Genomic DNA, 17,964 nt, shown 5'->3' with positions numbered 1-17,964 from the left:
CAGACTGCTGTAGTGAGCAGGCAAAGCGGAGGGTGGACACTGAGATGATGAATTGACCTCAGTTTACTTATGGGACGCTGGACAACCCTGAGGTTGTCAGCTAATGATGAATTGATGAAATACTGTGCAATAAGTACAGCAAGCCAAGGACCGGAGAGAATAATTCACGACAGACAATGATTACACTGTGCGGATTCAAAACAATATTGTCTGGTGTGCAGTATTTACTTATATGATGTTTTTGTTTTTATTCATCTGATCATTTTACTTAGTATGCATAATATTTATATACGGCTGCCACTGAGCTGCATTTTTTTCTAATAAGACTCATTCACATAAGCTTTGTCCCTCTCAATTACTATTATGAGGGGTAGGCGCTCATAAGCGTCTTGCTTAAATTAGGAAAAATGTAAGCTGCTCAAATAAACTAAACTAATTATGTGACAAACATAACTTTTATAGCAACAGAGTAAGACCCAAAAAGACAGTGCAAAGTCACACTTACCCCTCCCTGTTTTCATCTTCGTCTGCGTTGGACAGGAGCTGTGATCCAGCCAGCGACACATCCAGAGCTGTGAGTGGCAGATCCCTGTAGCCAAAACTCAGCAGCTGCACCGGAGGAGCCAAGCACTGGTTCTCATCCTCAACAGGCTGAGAGATGATCTCCAAGTCGGACACACCTGCCTGCTCCACCGCCCTTAATATACCAGAAACACACACAAGACTCATAAGTGACCATATTATTTATCTTTTATATTAAAAGGATAACGCCTAGAGGTAATATGTTCCTACGTCATCTGTGACTCTGTTCCTCATTTCCTCTCGTGTGAAGGTATTTAACCAGACTTGTTTTCAGTGGCTTCACTTCCCCTCACCGGACTCTTGTCTGAGTGACTACATTGTTTACACAGTGGTGGTTAAATAATGTTTTTTTTGTGAAATTGATGGTAAAGGCAGCGTTCACGCCCTCGCTCCCATCATTTGGAGTTTAGTAGAATACTCCTTTCAGGTCCTTCATGTTGCCTCCTCAAAGGTTAGTGTAACATAATAACTAGAGCACAGAATTAACCTCAAGGGTGAAGCCATGATGACATTAAAAAACAAATTCACAGCCATAAAATGGATCATACAGAACTTAATTTATCAGTCTACAATTCAGGATTCAGTGACAGCATTCATTTGTCTTTAAACCAGAGCATAATAAGATTTGCTCTGAATCCCTAAATACATAACAGTGGCTGATTTGAGACCCATTTGTGCTGAAGCAGGCCTGTCTCAATGGAGCGTGGAGGTGGAAACAAATGCTGAGTGCAGCTGCAGACTGCCCGTGTGTGCCCTGTGGTGAGTATTTTTAGAGCAGAGCAGATGCTGGTATATCATGTCTGCTATGACGTCATCGTCTCTGCCATTGTCAGCTGAGCGGATTCCCACTCCCCTCCAAATGCTAAGAACGAACAGACAAGGAAGAGCAGCGGAAGGAAGCGAGAGGTCTATTTAAAATGAAAAAATATTGTGTGACTCTGCCTTACAGAGAACCAGGATCGTCTAGATATAGAGAATAATAAAATAAAAGTATGCAGAAGCTCGAGAATCTGGTGTTCCATACGGATGATATGGTGCAGGTCAGGACTTTTAGGGGGTGTTACTTTCCACTATCCAAAGTGAACTAAATCCAAAAAGTCCAAATTTATATAAAGGCACCGTTGCAGTGGAGCTTGGAGTGGTGTAGCCATGCTGGTTTGGTAAAGGAGGAGTTATGTAGAGAGAATGTACACTTGAGTTGAGCAAATTCAACAAGCCAACTTGAGACAGTTCTCAGATCAGGCATTTGAGGTTTTCTAGCAACCCTTTCAGAGCTAAGGAATTCCCGAATACTTTTTTTTTATCTGATCAGTTTGTGACACAAATTAATTTACCCTTTAATATTTGAGAAAGTTTAACACATATGAGAAAGGACATAGAAAAGGGAGTTGATGCAATATCCTTTCATGTAAATAAGATAGGACTTTCAAGCGCAGACATTCAAGAGTAAAAAGTGCTGCAATGACCAACCATGTATGTTGCTTTTTAATCTGTGTTTCTCTTGGCACAGATCTCATTCGCACTCGGCCCTCTGTGGATGTATGATGCCACAGAAGTTGGCCTGAGAGGAGCTGTTTCCACAACGCCTCTCCTACACATAACACCTCACCTATACCACCTCTCATCTACAACCCAGTGGGAGATTTGGCCATTTTCCCAAACAATCAGAAGCAGACTTAACTACTTGTGACACACTCAAGCTGTGATCAGCCTGCTGGGCCCAGTCTACCTGATGCTCCTCTACAACTGGCTACCGCTCAAGTAATTAGGATGAGATGTTAATGTGGTTCACATTAGCATTGGTTACACACAATAGTTCATTCAATATAAGGAATTTTTCAAATCTAAAGCCTTGTGAGATGTGTTAGTAGCATTCTATGCATAAAACTGCAAATTCCTACGCACAGTGGGTCAGCCTTTCCGTCAGGCCCAAAAAAATGCTAACATAAACCAATCAATATGCAAATCAATGCTTGCAAGAAGACTGATGACCAGCAGTGGTGACCCTAGCTATGGTGAAGAAAATATACACTAATTTGGTTGTAATATTGTTGGTCTGACTTTCATGGGCTAACTAAGAACTAAAAGAAGAGGATTTGAATGGAGGTCCTCAGGGCGGCAGATTAAATTAAAGACTAGACTGTAGAGGGGGGAGTCAGGTAGAAAGGTCATTATGTGACAAAAGTTGCTCAAGGGACTTCAGTGACCAAATCCAAAGGTCATGTAAGTAACAAGGGGCCAGTGAAACAGTGGGAATATGCAGGCTTTCTCTTCTGACTCCTTATGACAGCAATGCACACCGTTTGTATGCAATTGTTGGAAATAGCTGTGTCTACTTTTAACTATCGCTGCAAACATAGCATAACAAATTAAATTCAGTCACAATATTTCTTCATGAACACAATTCTTAAATTATTTCTATTCATTAATTTGAGAAAACAAATTGCCAAGTCTAAAGATGCCAGATTGGAAGCGTGTAGCACTGTTGCCTCACACCGACAGGGTCTTCAGTAAAAATTCAGAACTCAGTCATTTTACCAAGAAAACGCTCAGTTCTAGCTAATGCTTGAGTATGAGTGCAGTGCTTTTTACAGTAAAATCTTCTGTATGATGGATATATTGTATCAAAGTGAATATCCCCTGTGCTATCATGCTGTCCAGTGGATTATTTGACTAAACACTGCAGTGTCTTTGTTTTGTTGTTTTTAAGCTATTTTTCAAAGAATATGAAAGATAGCACAAAAAGTACCCCAGTTTTTTACATCTCTGACATGTTAGAGCCGTATGAACCATCTCGGGCCCTGAGAACTTCAGGTTCCCAAAGTCAATAATAATCATGGTGAGGCTGCGTTTCAGTTTCATGCCGCTAAAATCTGGAGTTTTCACGAGGATGTGAGACAGGCCTCAACTCTACAATGTTCAAATCCAGGCTGAAAACAGTTCTTTTTGCCCATGCATGTGACAACTGAAAGTATTTTATCCGCACCCTTGCCTTTTACTGTAATTGATTAATTTTATGTTGATTTTATGCAACTGTGAAGCACTTTGAATTACTTTGTGTATGAATTGTGCTCTACAAATAAACTTACCTTGCCTTAAATTCCTGGGCTGTCTTGCATGAACTGCACATTTGAGCTCTTCCCACAGTGGTTCAATGATATTTTAGATATTTTAGAGCTGGTTCGGTGATGCAACTGGCTCCAGCAGAATAAAGTGAAGGTCCCGTTAGTGGCCATCTCTGTCTCCCGATCTAAATATCGTTGAACCACTGTTGGGAGAGCTCAAACGTGCAGTTCATGAAAGACACATGCAAAACAGCACAGGAATTTACAGGAACTGGAGGTTTTTTGCCAAGAAGAATGGTCCGCTTTACCATCAGAAAAAATAAAGAACCTCATCCAGAACTACCACAGACGATCTTAGCTACAAACTGTTCACGGTGTAATCTGCCTAAGACCCATAGATGCTCAAGTATTCCCAAAGTATAAGTAGTCTCAGCTGTTTGTTTTATTTAGTAAAAGTGGCCACATGGGGAAATAAATATATGCTGGCGACCTCTGATATAAAGTACGTATGGTCTCAGTCCCAATACATTACAAATTATTTATTGTTATATATTATTGTATATATTATTCCATTGGAAATGGAAGGACACACTAGTGTTAGATTGAATGAAAATGCTTCAGGATATGCACACATAACCTCCTGGGCAGGATTTATGACAGATGTTTTCTACTAACACCAGCTGCTGAGGAAAACTCTCAAGAAGGTGGACATCATTCTGTATTAATGTAGCATACAGTTCTAGGTATAGAGGAATGCAGCTAGTTCACTATTTATAGCTAGATACTATCACGGTTTTGCTTTGAACAGCAGTGTTTCCCATCACTAGACATTACTGGTCCCCATAGCCTATTCTTTGTATTGTCCTCACCTATTGTACTTTTTGCTATTTTTGTAACGCTCCATACATCGGACGGACCACATGAACCCTGAACACTGGACACTTTTATGATGTGTGTAAAACTAATGAAATGTAAAAGTAACACATTTCAATAAAAAGTTTCATCATGTGATACCATTGTATTTAAAATATGAATAAAGTGAGACAGGCACTTTGGCTCATTAAAAAAAGTACAGATTAAAGTGTGATGAAGTGGTGGACTGTTCTGGCCCTGTGTGACCGGTGTCTTATCTGACCTTTACAGACACAAGCTACAGAAGACGCAGGAGACACAAGAGGCCCTGAGGGCCACATTAAAGAAGCATAAGTCTAATGAAGCCGTCCACAGACCTTTACATTCTGTCAGCAAGCGTTGACTCTTCAAAAGGTTTGGCATCATAGAAACTATGTGGTTTCAGACGAATGTAGTTTACTTTATGTCGCTTTGTGTGTACTTTATGTCAATGATTCATTTGGAATGAAAGCATATTTGTACTTTTCACATGACGCAAGTCTTCCAAAGCGCTTCACACGGCTTAGGGGATTTGTACTTCATTCACTCCACACACGGTGGTGGTAAACTACGTATGTAGCTACAGTTTCCCCTGGGTCGACTGACAGAAGCGCGACTGCATCTGCGCCAACAGTCCCTCTGACCACCACCATTCATACACACTCATCATTCATCCTGGCGAACCCGGGACCTTCTTACCGAGAAGCACGAGCGCTAACCATTGCCCCACCGAGCTGATCAAAGCATAAATATACTCATGACAATGCAGGCAAAACTGAGATTTTTTTCATTTTCAGATTTTGGGCCAATTTGGTCTCACATGTAAACTTATAACTGGAAACAAAAAAATAACAACTAATCTCCACGATAATATGTTAAATTATTGCACTGAATCTACCTTTCTCCATAGATTTAAGTGGGAAATTGTAATTTCAAAATGCATTTTCTCACATCGTGGGGACAATATCTCCACATAAGTAGCACCTTCAGGCTTCAAATTTACGAGTCTTGGACTTAACAATATTTTTTAAGTTTGTTTGTTTTTTTCAGAGAAAAGCTCTGAAGCTTACAACCGTAAAAAACAAGCAACATTTGATTTTTTGTGGATTTTTCCCACTTATAAAATGATTATTCAAAAACTAATCAAGATATCCAAGATTTTTTAAACATAACACAACAGAAAAGTACAGAAAACTTGCAATACATGATTTCCTCATATTTATGTCAATAATCTACTGCAAAGGTTTCAATTTGATTTCACTAAATTATATTTTTTCCCAATTCACCTGTAGTGTCTCGCCTTAAGAATGACATAGTAAACTATCTTACATTTCGCATTTTTAGGCTTGATTCACCCATATAAGATTCACAACCTACCTGTGTACAACTTGTGTACAGGAATAGAGGAGGTTACAGAATGTCAGGAAGGGAATCTGAAAAAGTGTGCTGAATTAATAGAATAGCTACAATGTGGAATCCTCATAGTGTAAAAGTAACATAAATAAACGTATTTAACCTTTGCTGTGCACTGGGTGCAGAAGTGCCTCTAATAAACCCTCTAACCCTCTAATAAAAATACAAATGGACAAATTATTAAGGGGCATTTATCTGGGTCATAGAGAGTTAATGCTGTTAATTAAGTTTGGTCAAACTGGGATGGCATATTCCTGTGCTAACAGACTCTCAGTAATGACTTTCTATATTCTTTAAACATTATTTGTCGCATTGAACTTAAAATAGTAAAGATATGCTGGTAAATATTGAGAAAATGCATGTATCAGCAGTTGAACGGCCAAAACAAAACAAAAAACAGTGATTGGACCTGCGTCTCAGGACTGCAGAATAGGGGCTCTATAGTTGAGGCTAGCGCAGGTGTGCTACTGTGCATCATCATGTCAGTGTGTCCCTGTGTTTAGCATTCACAAGGATGTGGCTCACAGGCACCTGGCCAGAAGCCATGTTTAAGTGACAGTAGTAGCCAACTGAAATACTAGATCAAATGCATGCAAACTACATCAGTACAGTATTGTGATCAGCTCGACTTCAAAAAGTGACCAATCGGTGATAAAAAGAAGTGTACTTACTCAGCATTGGCCATGATGCTCCTGGGTAATGGAGTGGTGACTATGTGTTGGTTGTGTCTCAATCCTGATTTAGTGCTGCGCTTCACCTTTTCATCTGTTGGAGGTTTCTTTCATGTTGAACCTGGAAAGCACACAGTTTATTGCACAAATTAGAAACTGCTGCTAAATGTGGCATAAGTTATCTGATGTTGACATGGGAGACTTAACCTGCGAATGGTGAAATCGCAACACAGTAACATTATTCTGACAAATATTCCTATAATGGACACGTTAAAGGCCAAACCTCTGTGGCAAGATTTTAAATAACTGACAACAAAATCATAAGAATGGTGCTGCTGAATGTTTGGGGAAGCTGCTTGATCGTCCAAAAGTTTCAAATCCATGGCTGCTGCAAATAGAGCTGGCTTTAGCCTATTAATAAACTGAATTGCAGGAAAAAAAAATTTAACCGAGATTTTTACGCACGTCTTACACAAAGTAGGCAAAGGTTTGTTTAAGAACATACCTGTACAAGATGTGCATTGATGGCGACTTTGTGCCTGGCGTTGGTGCCTGACTCCCTTGTCGGTGAAGGCAGTACGTGGAGCAGACTTGCAGTGAGTGTAGGTTGTAGCTATCCTTAGCACTCTTGCTTTGGATGAGCACCACTGCCGCTGCTGCCGCTCTGCTTCCGCTGCTCCCACTCGCGCGGGCTGGATTTCGATGGAAAAAACAAAAACGAGGTTCAAGCTCAATCGCAAGAGACATCGTCACCGGAGCAAATCATATTAGCTTCTCCGCGTTTCACGGTGATGATCGTGTTATTGGAGCGTTTGTCCTGCCGGGCTGGCGAGAGTGATGTGTGTAGTCCGCCGCTCGGCAAAGGGTTTCCCCGGCGAGCGCAGCGGGGAACCCTGGGAAAGGAGCTGTCCAGGCGCTGAAATGAGCCCGTCAAAGCCTCCGCTCACAGCCCAGTCTTCTCCACAACAGTCACACAACTGCGCCACTTTTATCCAAACGCCATCACATGCTGTCGGAAACTGATCGTCAACAATTTATGTGACATTTGCATCGCTCCGGTCACGACATAGCAAAATCTAAAAATTGTTGTCCGTAGGATGGACGAGCGTGCGTGTGTGAGTGCGTGCGCGAGTGCGAGCCCACGAGCCGCTAATTTTCTCCACTTCCAGATTGAGGCCAATTTTCAGAGCGGCTTATTTGCACGTAAGGTTTTATTAGCTTTACGCCCGGTACGTCGTCCTTCTCTGAGGCATGAGCGGTATTATGCTTTCCCAAAAATAAGGATACTACGAGAAAATAAAATATCTTTGCAGCAATTGGCTTAAACGTTTGTCATTCAATGGCATTAGCCAGTCGGTGGTTAAAGCGCACATCAATCAAATGCGAGCCTATCTTCCCCATGAGCAAGCGTGAACGTAGGCAGGGAGGAATATAATAGGCTGAGGCTCACGTTACAGTGTTAATAGTGTGGTCACAAAACTTGAGTGTAGGTATTCGCTAATACAATATGCCTCAATACAATAATAATATTAAAAAAAACACAGGACACAGAGTACACAGTTGGACTGAACGGTAAGATTTATTAAAACAGAACCTACGAGGAAGTTTACATATGATTTGGCACATCCTTAAAGTGCATTGATACCAAAAGATCTATGTGGAAGAAGCAAATTACAACTACAGCGTTGGAATCAGAGGAAAGCGAAAAACTTTTTTTCTTTAGGGATACGGCCAATAAATAGTGTGTTACTTAGAGACTTATTAAGCTAAGTTTTAATGGGGGTAATCTGCAAAAATATATTCTCATACAACTGGCCATAGACCAAGTAATACAAAGAGAACTGGAACATTTGTCTTTTACTATATTTACACGTGACTAATCTAAGCAATTTACTAGGATGACTACGGAGTTGAGCAAGAATATTTATGCTCCGATGCTAAACTATCACTGCTTTGAGGTTGCGCTGCGTGATTCTTACAGTACCTGAATAATCAGTTTGTAGGCCATTAAAGGTGTGTTTTTCTTCATCAGTAAAAAGTATAAAAACCTAAGTGGTAAATAGGATTTCAATCAAGACAGCTTGATTTTGTTGCATTCATTGAAAGTGCTGCTGTTTTAAATACAAATTAGCTTAGGTCTAAGGTGAGCACCAAATATTTAAATGTTTTGGGAAAATTATATACACAAAATACAAAGACTACTATTTACATTAATGTGTCAAACAAATGTTGGCTTTGACACGTTCACCGACTGTGGTCTGGTGAAACGACTTCTTGGTCCATACCACTAAAGTGTGCCAACATGAATTTAATTCTGCAGATTGGTCAGAGGAAATCTCGGCAGCTACATTCAGTAATATTGTCCTGACAGCTGCTCAGAACAGCCTTAATCACGGACGTGCCTGCTAACCTACATGGACCAATGTCATGACGGTTGTGTACTCATGCTGTAGCCCGTCTGAGTCAGTGTCGCACAGTGTGTAGTCATCCTTTATGATCCGGTCACAACCAATTTCTCCATTGCCAAACAGGCCAAAAAGTGGAGTACTAGGAAACACTTTGCGAAAAGCATCCGCTTCCACGTTGCTTTGGTTATTGTAGTAATTCTGACCTCTCCCTAAACAGGCAAACATTAAACCAATGGTGTTTTTTTCTGGAATTTTTGCCGCTTTGAGTCGTCGAATGGTAACTTCTGCCGATTGTGGGGTACTGACATCTTGATCCAACAGGACGGATGCCCCTTGCACCTTTGAGCCGCTCAAAGTAAGTCCCACAACTCCGTAAGCTCCCTGGCTGCAGCTACAAAGAAAATGTCAAAGGAAAATATTATTAGCATATTGTATATCGAATGGCATAGTGATTCTCCCTCATGACATTTACTTACCAATGTTTGGGAGGAGAGAATACACTTTCCACTAGACCCCCCGCTATAAGAGCCTTGGTCTCTGCTAATGGCCCCAGGATCTGATTTAGAAAGCGTGCTCCTCCAGATTTATATGCTTCATAGAAAAACAGCAGAACAACTCGCAGCTCTGGGTTGTCAATGAGTCCTAAAATAGAGGCAAAGCAGAATATTCAACATTGAAACATGACATATTTACGCTAATGACAATGATACGAACAATAATAATAACCTGCTTCTTTCATGGCTGTCACAGAAATGGTCTTTTTACAAAAATGGAAAGGCTTGACTTGAACTCCATCAATGTTGGGGAACATAATGGCAAATCCTGCCTCTCCTTCTTGATACTCCATGGGAGGTGCACAACGGGAACTATGGGGCGTTACTGCAGTAATCACAGAGCAAACAGTTATATGCATACAAACATCTTGCTGTGGTTACAAGCATTGGTTTGAACCAGGACCAGAGCCAAGAGGTCAGCATTTTTTTTTCTCCATTTATCCCAAGTGTAAGTTCATCAAGTGCAACTTTTATTATTTATATCAATTTAAGTTATATGTGACACTCAACAATTGTATTACATTTTTAAACTGAGAGGGGTCTGGGTGCCCTCCCCATGGAAAATTAGAACATTCTAAGCCTCACTTTTTCTGCTGGTTTGTATTACCCGGTTTACACATTCACATTTCTGCTGACATCCATATGAGAATTTAAAGGTTGGAAAGTAAAAGACTTAACTGACCCGTGGCCTAAGCATTACGTAGCAGACAAATCTAATGAAGACAAAATCATCTGGATACTTACAGACAATACCAGGGGAGGAAATTCCCATGATGTCACAGCCTTTGGGAAAGAGCAGACTTATATCCTCAACCGGGTCAGTACTGTGACGGCTTCTTTTTGCTTCAGGAGACAAAATCATACGAGATATTAATAAATGTGTTCAAATGGCACCTATCAGCAATGGCAAGACACAAGAGCGATCATAGGTGAAGCTAATGAACAGAGACAAGCGAGTATTGACCCTACATTTGCGTAATGTTCATGAACTACAGGAACCAAATACCTGAATGTCTATGACACAAGCCTTGTCCGTTGAACGTTTCGCTGTCCACCAATGCCAGGACTGTTTTTGGCAACAGGAATACATTCTGTGGATCACAGAAACAAGACACGTTTAAGTGCACATCGGAACATCACACACTTGCGCAACAAAAGCATACCTTGACATCCTCGGACAGAGCACTAAAGAGAGCATGGACGCCCGAGCTGCAGGGTCCACAGGCGGACACCCAGCCCAGGTCCTGCTGAGTTCTTAACACGCGGCGCGCACAGTTCCTCCACAATCTGCACACACTAAACATAACATAACAGATCGGTTGCCATTTACTGTATCGACCACGCGCAGAAGCTCTGGAAAACGCGAGTTGTAACTTTCACTTGTTTAGCCGGATATTAGCAACATCTTTAGCAAAAAGAGTTACCTCGCGATTTGAAGTAATGACTTTGTTGGTACAAACGTAAGAATCCTCTCGACCACTTCTGCTACATTACTGAGGACATAAGCAGCTTTGCTGTCTTGGACAGAACCAGAAGAATTTAGATTTTCCCCCATGTCTCGGATGATTTTTCAGGCGTTTATCCCGGGCCACTGTTCACCCGGGCTCTGGTCATATAGGTTTTCACACTGCCCCCTATTGGCGCGGAGGAGAAAACAGATTTCCAGGATTCTTCACGCTCTGCATGTTTCACATGGTTTGAATAGATTAGTTATATTATATCATTATATCCATGGTTATAACCAACTATTGGTGCAATTTGCAATTGTAAATAAATGTAAAAACACAGACGATATAACAAATCAATTTATTCACATTTTTAAAATGAGACACAAATCAAACAGTGCAAGGGTTTGGTTTAGATTTGATGACAGAAAAGTAACTGGACACAGCGTTTTACAAAAAGCACATACGGTTTTTCTTTTTATCGAACCATGGTTTATTGTACGACTTCGTTAATAATAATTATGTGCAGTATTATGCTCAAACAGTGCAAAATATCCCAAAAATATACATATAAACATAATACATATAGTACCTGGTATGTTGCAGTTGCGTTACAGTGTTTTCGTTTTTACTGCTACCTTGTGTTGAGCTAGTTTTCCCTTCTTTACACTTCTGAAGTAAATACACAAGGTCCCATGCATTCAGCAGCGGTACAGCGGAACCACACACATTTGAAGATGGGGGACAGATGAGCGGCGTGCCAAAGCTCAGTCAGTCAAAGGTTACACATCTCCATAAGTGTCTGATCCAGCATCTGTTTTACTTGAAGGTGGTCTTGTTGAGCATGTGAGAGTTTATCTGTTAATATAGCATTCAATCTGTTAAAATCATCATAAACAAGAATAGGACATTTGCTACAACACAATGTTGATTAGACATGTATTTGTAACATAGTGTGAGGAAGTGGGGTTTGGATTGTATCAAGGGTTAATGTACAAGGTGCGCCTTCTTGAACAGTGAGGAAAGTCTGGATATGTATATATATTTTTAATACTTTAGCTATTGCCAAGGCTGTAGCCTGATTTATTATGGAGCAAATGGATAATTACTACACTTGAAATCAAAACCAGTCACTTTTGGTTTGTGCAATAAGAACAGCTGTGACAATGGCAAACCCCTTTGCTCTCATGTGTTTCGTAAATAAATCCGATAACACTGCACGTTTATATGTACTATTGAAATGATCGTAAAATGTGCAGAAATATGCAGAAAGAAACATTCTTAATTACTTCAGAAAACCAATACTTCAGTGTGGAAAAAAAACTAAGTGCTGCATCTTAAAAGGCACATTATTGTGTTTCTTCTTTTTCTAACAAGCAGTTTATATAGCATTCATTACTACAAAAAGTAAGGATTTTGGATAGTTTTGCAACTAGAATTCAGATTTAAGGCTACAGGGTGACTTTGGAATGGATTTCTCACATATAGACATTGCTCCAGCCAAGATAATAACCAATTATGCAAAAAAATATATATACATAAACTTCAAGCAACATGAGCATGCATCTTGTATTCGCTTTTTGTAAGTATAGGAAATATATGTGGAGTTATTTACGCCTCATTCATGGCTACTCTGAGTTCATTGCTGAGAAGACGATTTTTCTCAAGCTGCTTGTATAGATGGTCTGGACAGCCAGAAAGAAAGTAAGAGAAAAGGAAAGAGACACAAAGAAGGTTAGTACAAGACATAGGATGCTGCTTGTAAAACAAATCACTGAGATTATTAGTTGTAAAAAGCCCCACACTTTTGGTGAAATATAGAGCCCCGAGTCTGAAACTGCAACACTTAATATTGGCATGTGTCAAGCTAACATCATACAGGAAGGCTTTATGGATATTTAGTTAAGAAACCCTTTTGGGGGAAAAAAGCAACAGCCACCTTTTATAGTTATGTATCGACGACTCTTTGCTTTACCTTGAGATTATGTACCATGTAACAGTCCTCTCAAACAGAAAAGGGAACAATTGATGGGAGAGGAGCTTCAGTTTATTCAAAAGCTTCTCGACAAAATAAATAAAACATAAATGAAGAAACAAATGAAAAATGACAAGACAAATGAAAATGAAGAGACATGGCAGGAGAAAAGGGTAAAAGACGGACAGATGGAAAAAGGTGTTTATTTTACAGAAAGCGGTTTGGCTCAAAGATGTGTATGATAGGTGAACACATGGAGAGCAGCAGCAATGGCCCGATGTGCAGTAATTACAGAGCAGAGCAGAGGTATAGAAACAGAGAAGTAATGGTGATGGGCAGAGCTGCGCATGAGAGAGATGATGATGTTCCACCAGAGGCTGGCTTCTGTGTGCAAGTAAAGGTTTAGCTGTGAAGAAAAACAAAGCATGTTGGAAGGAGTAAGGGTAAATAAATGAAAAGGATGCAAACACAAAATAAAGAACAAAAACGGGTAGAGGGAGTTGTAGTGTTGTTAGGAGAAGTAAAGCTTGATCACAATCACACATTAGTTTGACTACTTTATACAAATAATGTTAGGCAAGCCTTTTTTTCTTTTTTTGAGATCTCCAATTAAAATCTCCCTCCAGATATTTTCACCAACATGCCACAAGAGGGAGCACTTGCACACTTTAAACTGTTGGGAGACTATTGACTAAGGGCAAGCAGGTGGTAAATTACATGGAAGTCATGTCGTTGAGGGCGTGGTCCAGCTCCTCGCTGATGGCCTTGTACTTCAGTTTCTGGGCATAAAGCTCATCTATTGTGTGTTTATAATAGTGGAGGTACACGTGGTTGGAAACACAATGAGAAAGGAAAATAAAGTCAGAACACATGTCAAAGGTACAAATGGTAGAAAAAAGCAGGACAGAAATAGGAAGGGTACATGGCACAGCTGCTCATAGCTGTGACAGATTCCAAAGTCGTCGCAGAGAAATACGCTCACATGTTTCTTAACCCTGCGACGCACGTAGCCTTGAACAGTCACTTCAACAGAATGCCATACAGCACTCTGGTGAGAAATGCTATTGCCTAGATTTATATTCATCAGTGCTATGGCGACTTGTGCTCAGGCAACTGTAAAGATTAATAACCTACACTAACTTGCATTCCATTTCGAGGAGAATTATTAGTTACTCTACTCAACTGCATCAAAGTTTTTATTATTATTAATACATTTAAGAAATAGAAAAGGACTCATACCCTCCAGATCGTCGATGGTCTTCTCAAGCTTGGCGACTGATCTCTCAGCGAACTCAGCACGGGTCTCAGCCTGATAGTAGGAGGACACAACATTAGTCCATTTGACTCATAACTATTTATCTGTTATGCCTATAAACACACATTTCACAAAGTTTGTCTGGCAAACAATTGTACTATGCTCACCTCCTTCAGCTTGTCTGTCAGGACTTTGATCTCCTCCTCGTACTTGTCCTCCTTCTGTGAGTACTGTTGTTGCAAACCACAATAAAAAGTTAAGCTTTGCTCATAACATTTTAAAACACTCAATCATATCTGTCACTTGCAACCCACCTTCTCAGCCTGAGCCTCCAGAGACTTCAGGTTGTTCTGTACAGTCTTCAGCTCCTCCTCAAGTTCAGAGCACTTGCTGCAAGTTTAATATTACATAACACAGTATTAAGACAAAACTCACAGAAACATGAACAAAGACACAAACATAATGTAAAGATTTACCCCTCAGACAGCTCAGCGCGCTCCTCTGCACGTTCCAAGTCGCCCTCAATGATCACCAGCTTACGGGCCACCTGAAGTCAAGATGCAGACAAACTCAGTGTAACGGCCACACAGCAGCAGCTGTTCTGGAGGAAAAATAGAACAGGGACTTCAAAGTCCTGAACAGCTGGCAAAACTCACCTCCTCATATTTGCGGTCAGCCTCCTCAGCAATGTGTTTGGCTTCCTTCAACTGGATCTCCTGCAGTTCCATCTTCTCCTCATCCTTCATCGCCCTGTTCTCAATGACCTTCATGCCTCTGTGAGGGAGAAATCATGTCAGGTTTAAACAATGTGCATTTTTCACACTATGCCATGTAATGAAATTGATATTTATGCAATAGTAGAGTGCAATGTAGAATTTTAGTTATCAACCTCTCGCTCTCATCAGCAGCCTTCTCAGCCTCCTCCAGCTTGGTAAGGGCTGTGGCCAGACGCTCCTGAGCACGGTCCAACTCCTCCTCAACCAGCTGGATACGTCTGTTTAGGGAAGCTACATCACCCTCAGCCTAAGTGAGCAAAATGGAAATTTACATTAAGCAAATGTTTCAAACGAACAACACTGACCAGGTGCCACCTAAGTGTCAAGTTGTGTCTTAGCTTTCTCATGGAAAATGGAATATGTGCATCTTCTCAGCCGGTTTGACAAGTTGTCTATTGGCCCATAATCAGATAAGGGTACCATGGCTATTTGCAACAATGCTATCCTGTGGCATTATGTGGAGATGTAGCCTGTAGCCTCAAAATGTAGCACAGTGGATGCTCTGTTCTTGGGACGCGCATCATTCTGCAGTGTCTTTTATGGGACAGATTGTTTATTCTAGACGCGCGGGGTGGTGCCTCTTCATCAATGCTCATCCAACTTGGATCATTTCAAAGTGTACCTGTTACCTGGCGGTCCGCGACTACAAATCATAGCTAAGCAGGCCTAGCATCCACGCTTTTTGACCAGATTTACGCCTAATGCCGTCGGCCGCCTAGAATCTAATTGCCTTAAATCATTAGCCATGGCTTACTCCTTCCCTAGCGCTCCTCTCCGTGTTTAGCTCCCGTTGTAGTAAAGATGCTCGGTCCTCCGCCGCATCGGCCTGCTCCTGTAACGACTTGATTTTCTTCTTAACCGCTTCTATAGAGCTCCCGCCGGCCATTTTTACTATTTATTTATTTTTTGTTGCGTCGGCTAGGCTAGTTTTCGCCTCAACGTGGAGTAGCTCTACACAGACAGGAGATGCGGTGCTTTGATCCCAGCCCCCACCCGCTTTAATCAAGCCTTGATGAGGATTGGAACGTGCCATAAACCCGGAAGTAACCAGTGCCCCGTAACTATGGATGTATCGCAACATATTATAATTTTTCTACAAAGGAAATAAGTAGCCTTTGCAATAAAGAATTTTGTTTCGGTGCTGTTTTTGCGATACATTTTGGTTTCGAAACGCCTATATTTAAATGTAGGTTTTTTTCGTTTTTGCGAGCATCCCTGTCAATAAATTGGGCGCACCCAATCCAAATCACAGTTCAACATCACACCGCCTACACGCAAACACTACATCAATGTTGATGTTGATGATGATGATGATAATAATAATAATAATAATAATAATAATAATAATAATAATAATAATAATAATAATAATAATATAAATAGCAATAATAATAATAATAATATAAATAGCAATAATAATAATAATAATATAAATAGCAATAATAATAATAATAATAATAATAACAACAACAATAAAAATAACAATAATAATAATAATAACAATAACAATGATAATAAAAAATGTAATAAAAATAAATAATGATATTGATATTGCTGATAATAAATCAAGAAGCATTCAGACTCGACAACTGTAACTAAATCGCACTTGGATATTCACTTCAGAGTGCCAACTGACACCAGTGCGACCACAAATCTGTCATGGATTGATGGACCAAATATGCTTGTAAAATACGACGCTGAAATCCTACACTTGCTTGTCCCAAACGCCTGAGGAATGCACTGGTAGGTCAGTACACTGTGACCCTGCCATATACAGCACACAGTCTAAATTTACCTGAGTAAAAATCTAAGGCAATATTCATCCCCCTGGTCTGTTCTACTTAATTGTTGTGATACTTATTCATTACTCTAGGGGGCATTATGTTGCTGTGTTTAGTGCCCAGTAGAATGGGTAACTGTAATCGGTGTCCTTTTCCGCCAGCATCTCGTCTCTTCAACTCACATCTGTGGCTTTCTTCTCAGCGAGCTCCAGTTTCTCCTGGGCGTCCTTGAGAGCCTCAGAGTATTTGTCCAACTCATCCTCAGTTGCCTTCAGCTTCTTCTGCAGTGCCACCAGGTCATCCTCAAGCTAGGTCACAGAACATACACAACTTCAGCACAAGTAGGTCCAATCACAGTGAACACATTTGTAACTGCCGTCGCAATAGCCTACATAAAAATGTGGTTGAATACGTATTGTTACATGTAGGCTTTGATTTAAATACGTATATATATAGCAACAATAAATTACATACTTTTACAATATTCTACTTCATATTTTGTGTGTCTATTCTTGATTTATACAGTGTATACGTTCAATTTGTTAGGGTCAAGTAGCAAAGAAACAATTTGGCCCCGTGCGTAAAAACTTCGGCCGCACAATTGGCACCGTGCGTAAAGATCTTTGTCGCACCACGGGAATGTTGATTTTACCTGTTTGCTTCTGTCCTCGGCGGCTTTCTTGTCTGACTCAGCCTGCTCAGCTCTGTCCAAGGCATTTTCCTTGTCGAGCTTAAGCATCTGCATCTTCTTCTTGATGGCATCCATGGCTGCTTAGTGTTGGTGGTTCCACAAACCAAAAACAAAAGAAACTGTTTCAAAGGATCGGAGCGCCTGAACCCTACTGGACGCCAAGCTGGAGTGCGAGCTCGCTTGGGTTGTAGAGAGGCAAATATGCCTTTTGGCTGGTCAGTTACTGGATACCCAATACTTTTTTGGACACAAGCGCAGCTGCTTGCCAAGGTGGGCCTGACTTTTTTCTGGTTCTCCTTGGTGATTCGTTGTCTCAAGACATTTGACTACTTCTATGACTATAGATGGGGCATGGGCGTCAAGGGGTCACGCCTCCCTCACACCAAGACGCCTTCTCCTTTTTCTAACACCCTCCAAGTGACATGCAGGAAGCATGAAGTGTAGGGATTCAGAGGTG

At 40.7% G+C, this 17,964-nt stretch overlaps 3 protein-coding genes across 7 annotated transcripts in view; all 3 read right to left on the bottom strand.

Moving 5' to 3' along the window:
* LOC306962651 (transmembrane protein 266-like) overlaps positions 1-7,903 on the bottom strand; it is a 28,705-nt gene extending 20,802 nt beyond the window's left edge. Inside the window, exons 1-3 of the mRNA XM_079555865.1 lie at positions 7,128-7,903; positions 6,623-6,743; positions 506-697 (exon numbers count right to left, since the gene is read on the bottom strand). Of these exons, the coding sequence (XP_079411991.1) occupies positions 506-697; positions 6,623-6,636 (206 nt within the window). The 5' untranslated portion in view covers positions 6,637-6,743; positions 7,128-7,903. The remainder of the gene's footprint in view (positions 1-505; positions 698-6,622; positions 6,744-7,127) is intronic.
* Positions 7,904-8,281: 378 nt separating this feature from the next.
* On the bottom strand, positions 8,282-11,191 carry fbxo22 (F-box protein 22). The gene is made up of 7 exons (XM_079554627.1): positions 11,009-11,191; positions 10,748-10,880; positions 10,591-10,675; positions 10,329-10,427; positions 9,757-9,909; positions 9,507-9,672; positions 8,282-9,421 (listed from the first exon to the last, which is right to left on the bottom strand). Exons 1-7 carry the CDS (start codon positions 11,137-11,139, stop codon positions 9,028-9,030), a joined length of 1,161 nt encoding a protein of 386 aa, XP_079410753.1. The 5' UTR covers positions 11,140-11,191; the 3' UTR covers positions 8,282-9,027.
* Positions 11,192-11,399: 208 nt separating this feature from the next.
* On the bottom strand, positions 11,400-17,665 carry LOC306962712 (tropomyosin alpha-1 chain). 5 transcript variants are annotated; one of them, XM_079555953.1, is made up of 10 exons: positions 17,469-17,665; positions 16,999-17,124; positions 15,149-15,282; positions 14,916-15,033; positions 14,736-14,806; positions 14,574-14,649; positions 14,427-14,489; positions 14,244-14,313; positions 13,722-13,800; positions 13,137-13,410 (listed from the first exon to the last, which is right to left on the bottom strand). In XM_079555953.1, exons 1-10 carry the CDS (start codon positions 17,580-17,582, stop codon positions 13,407-13,409), a joined length of 855 nt encoding a protein of 284 aa, XP_079412079.1. In that variant the 5' UTR covers positions 17,583-17,665; the 3' UTR covers positions 13,137-13,406. The 5 variants fall into 5 exon arrangements, with proteins under 5 accessions (XP_079412081.1, XP_079412083.1, XP_079412080.1 ...); XM_079555955.1 differs by lacking the exons at positions 13,137-13,410; positions 13,722-13,800 and adding an exon at positions 11,400-12,714 and having other exon boundaries at positions 17,469-17,661; XM_079555954.1 differs by lacking the exons at positions 13,137-13,410; positions 13,722-13,800 and adding an exon at positions 11,406-11,887 and having other exon boundaries at positions 17,469-17,663.
* Between the last annotated feature and the right edge of the window lie 299 nt (positions 17,666-17,964).

This window comes from Gobius niger, assembly GCF_951799975.1.
Source record: "Gobius niger genome assembly, chromosome: 4".
Taxonomy (NCBI): Eukaryota; Metazoa; Chordata; class Actinopteri; order Gobiiformes; family Gobiidae; genus Gobius; species Gobius niger.
This window is presented reverse-complemented; position numbering and strand designations above follow the sequence as displayed.

Excerpts from the sequence above, each read along its gene's own strand:
- LOC306962712 (XM_079555953.1), bottom strand. The coding sequence starts at position 17,582 with ATGGATGCCATCAAGAAGAAGATGCAGATGCTTAAGCTCGACAAGGAA. Across the intron at positions 17,125-17,468 it reads CCGAGGACAGAAGCAAACAG|CTTGAGGATGACCTGGTGGC; the intron begins GTAAAATCAACA and ends TCTGTGACCTAG. Across the intron at positions 14,650-14,735 it reads CGCGCTGAGCTGTCTGAGGG|CAAGTGCTCTGAACTTGAGG; the intron begins GTAAATCTTTAC and ends TTAAACTTGCAG.
- fbxo22 (XM_079554627.1), bottom strand. The coding sequence starts at position 11,139 with ATGGGGGAAAATCTAAATTCTTCTGGTTCTGTCCAAGACAGCAAAGCT. Across the intron at positions 9,673-9,756 it reads GACAGCCATGAAAGAAGCAG|GACTCATTGACAACCCAGAG; the intron begins GTTATTATTATT and ends CCTCTATTTTAG. Across the intron at positions 9,422-9,506 it reads TTCTCTCCTCCCAAACATTG|CTGCAGCCAGGGAGCTTACG; the intron begins GTAAGTAAATGT and ends TTTTCTTTGTAG.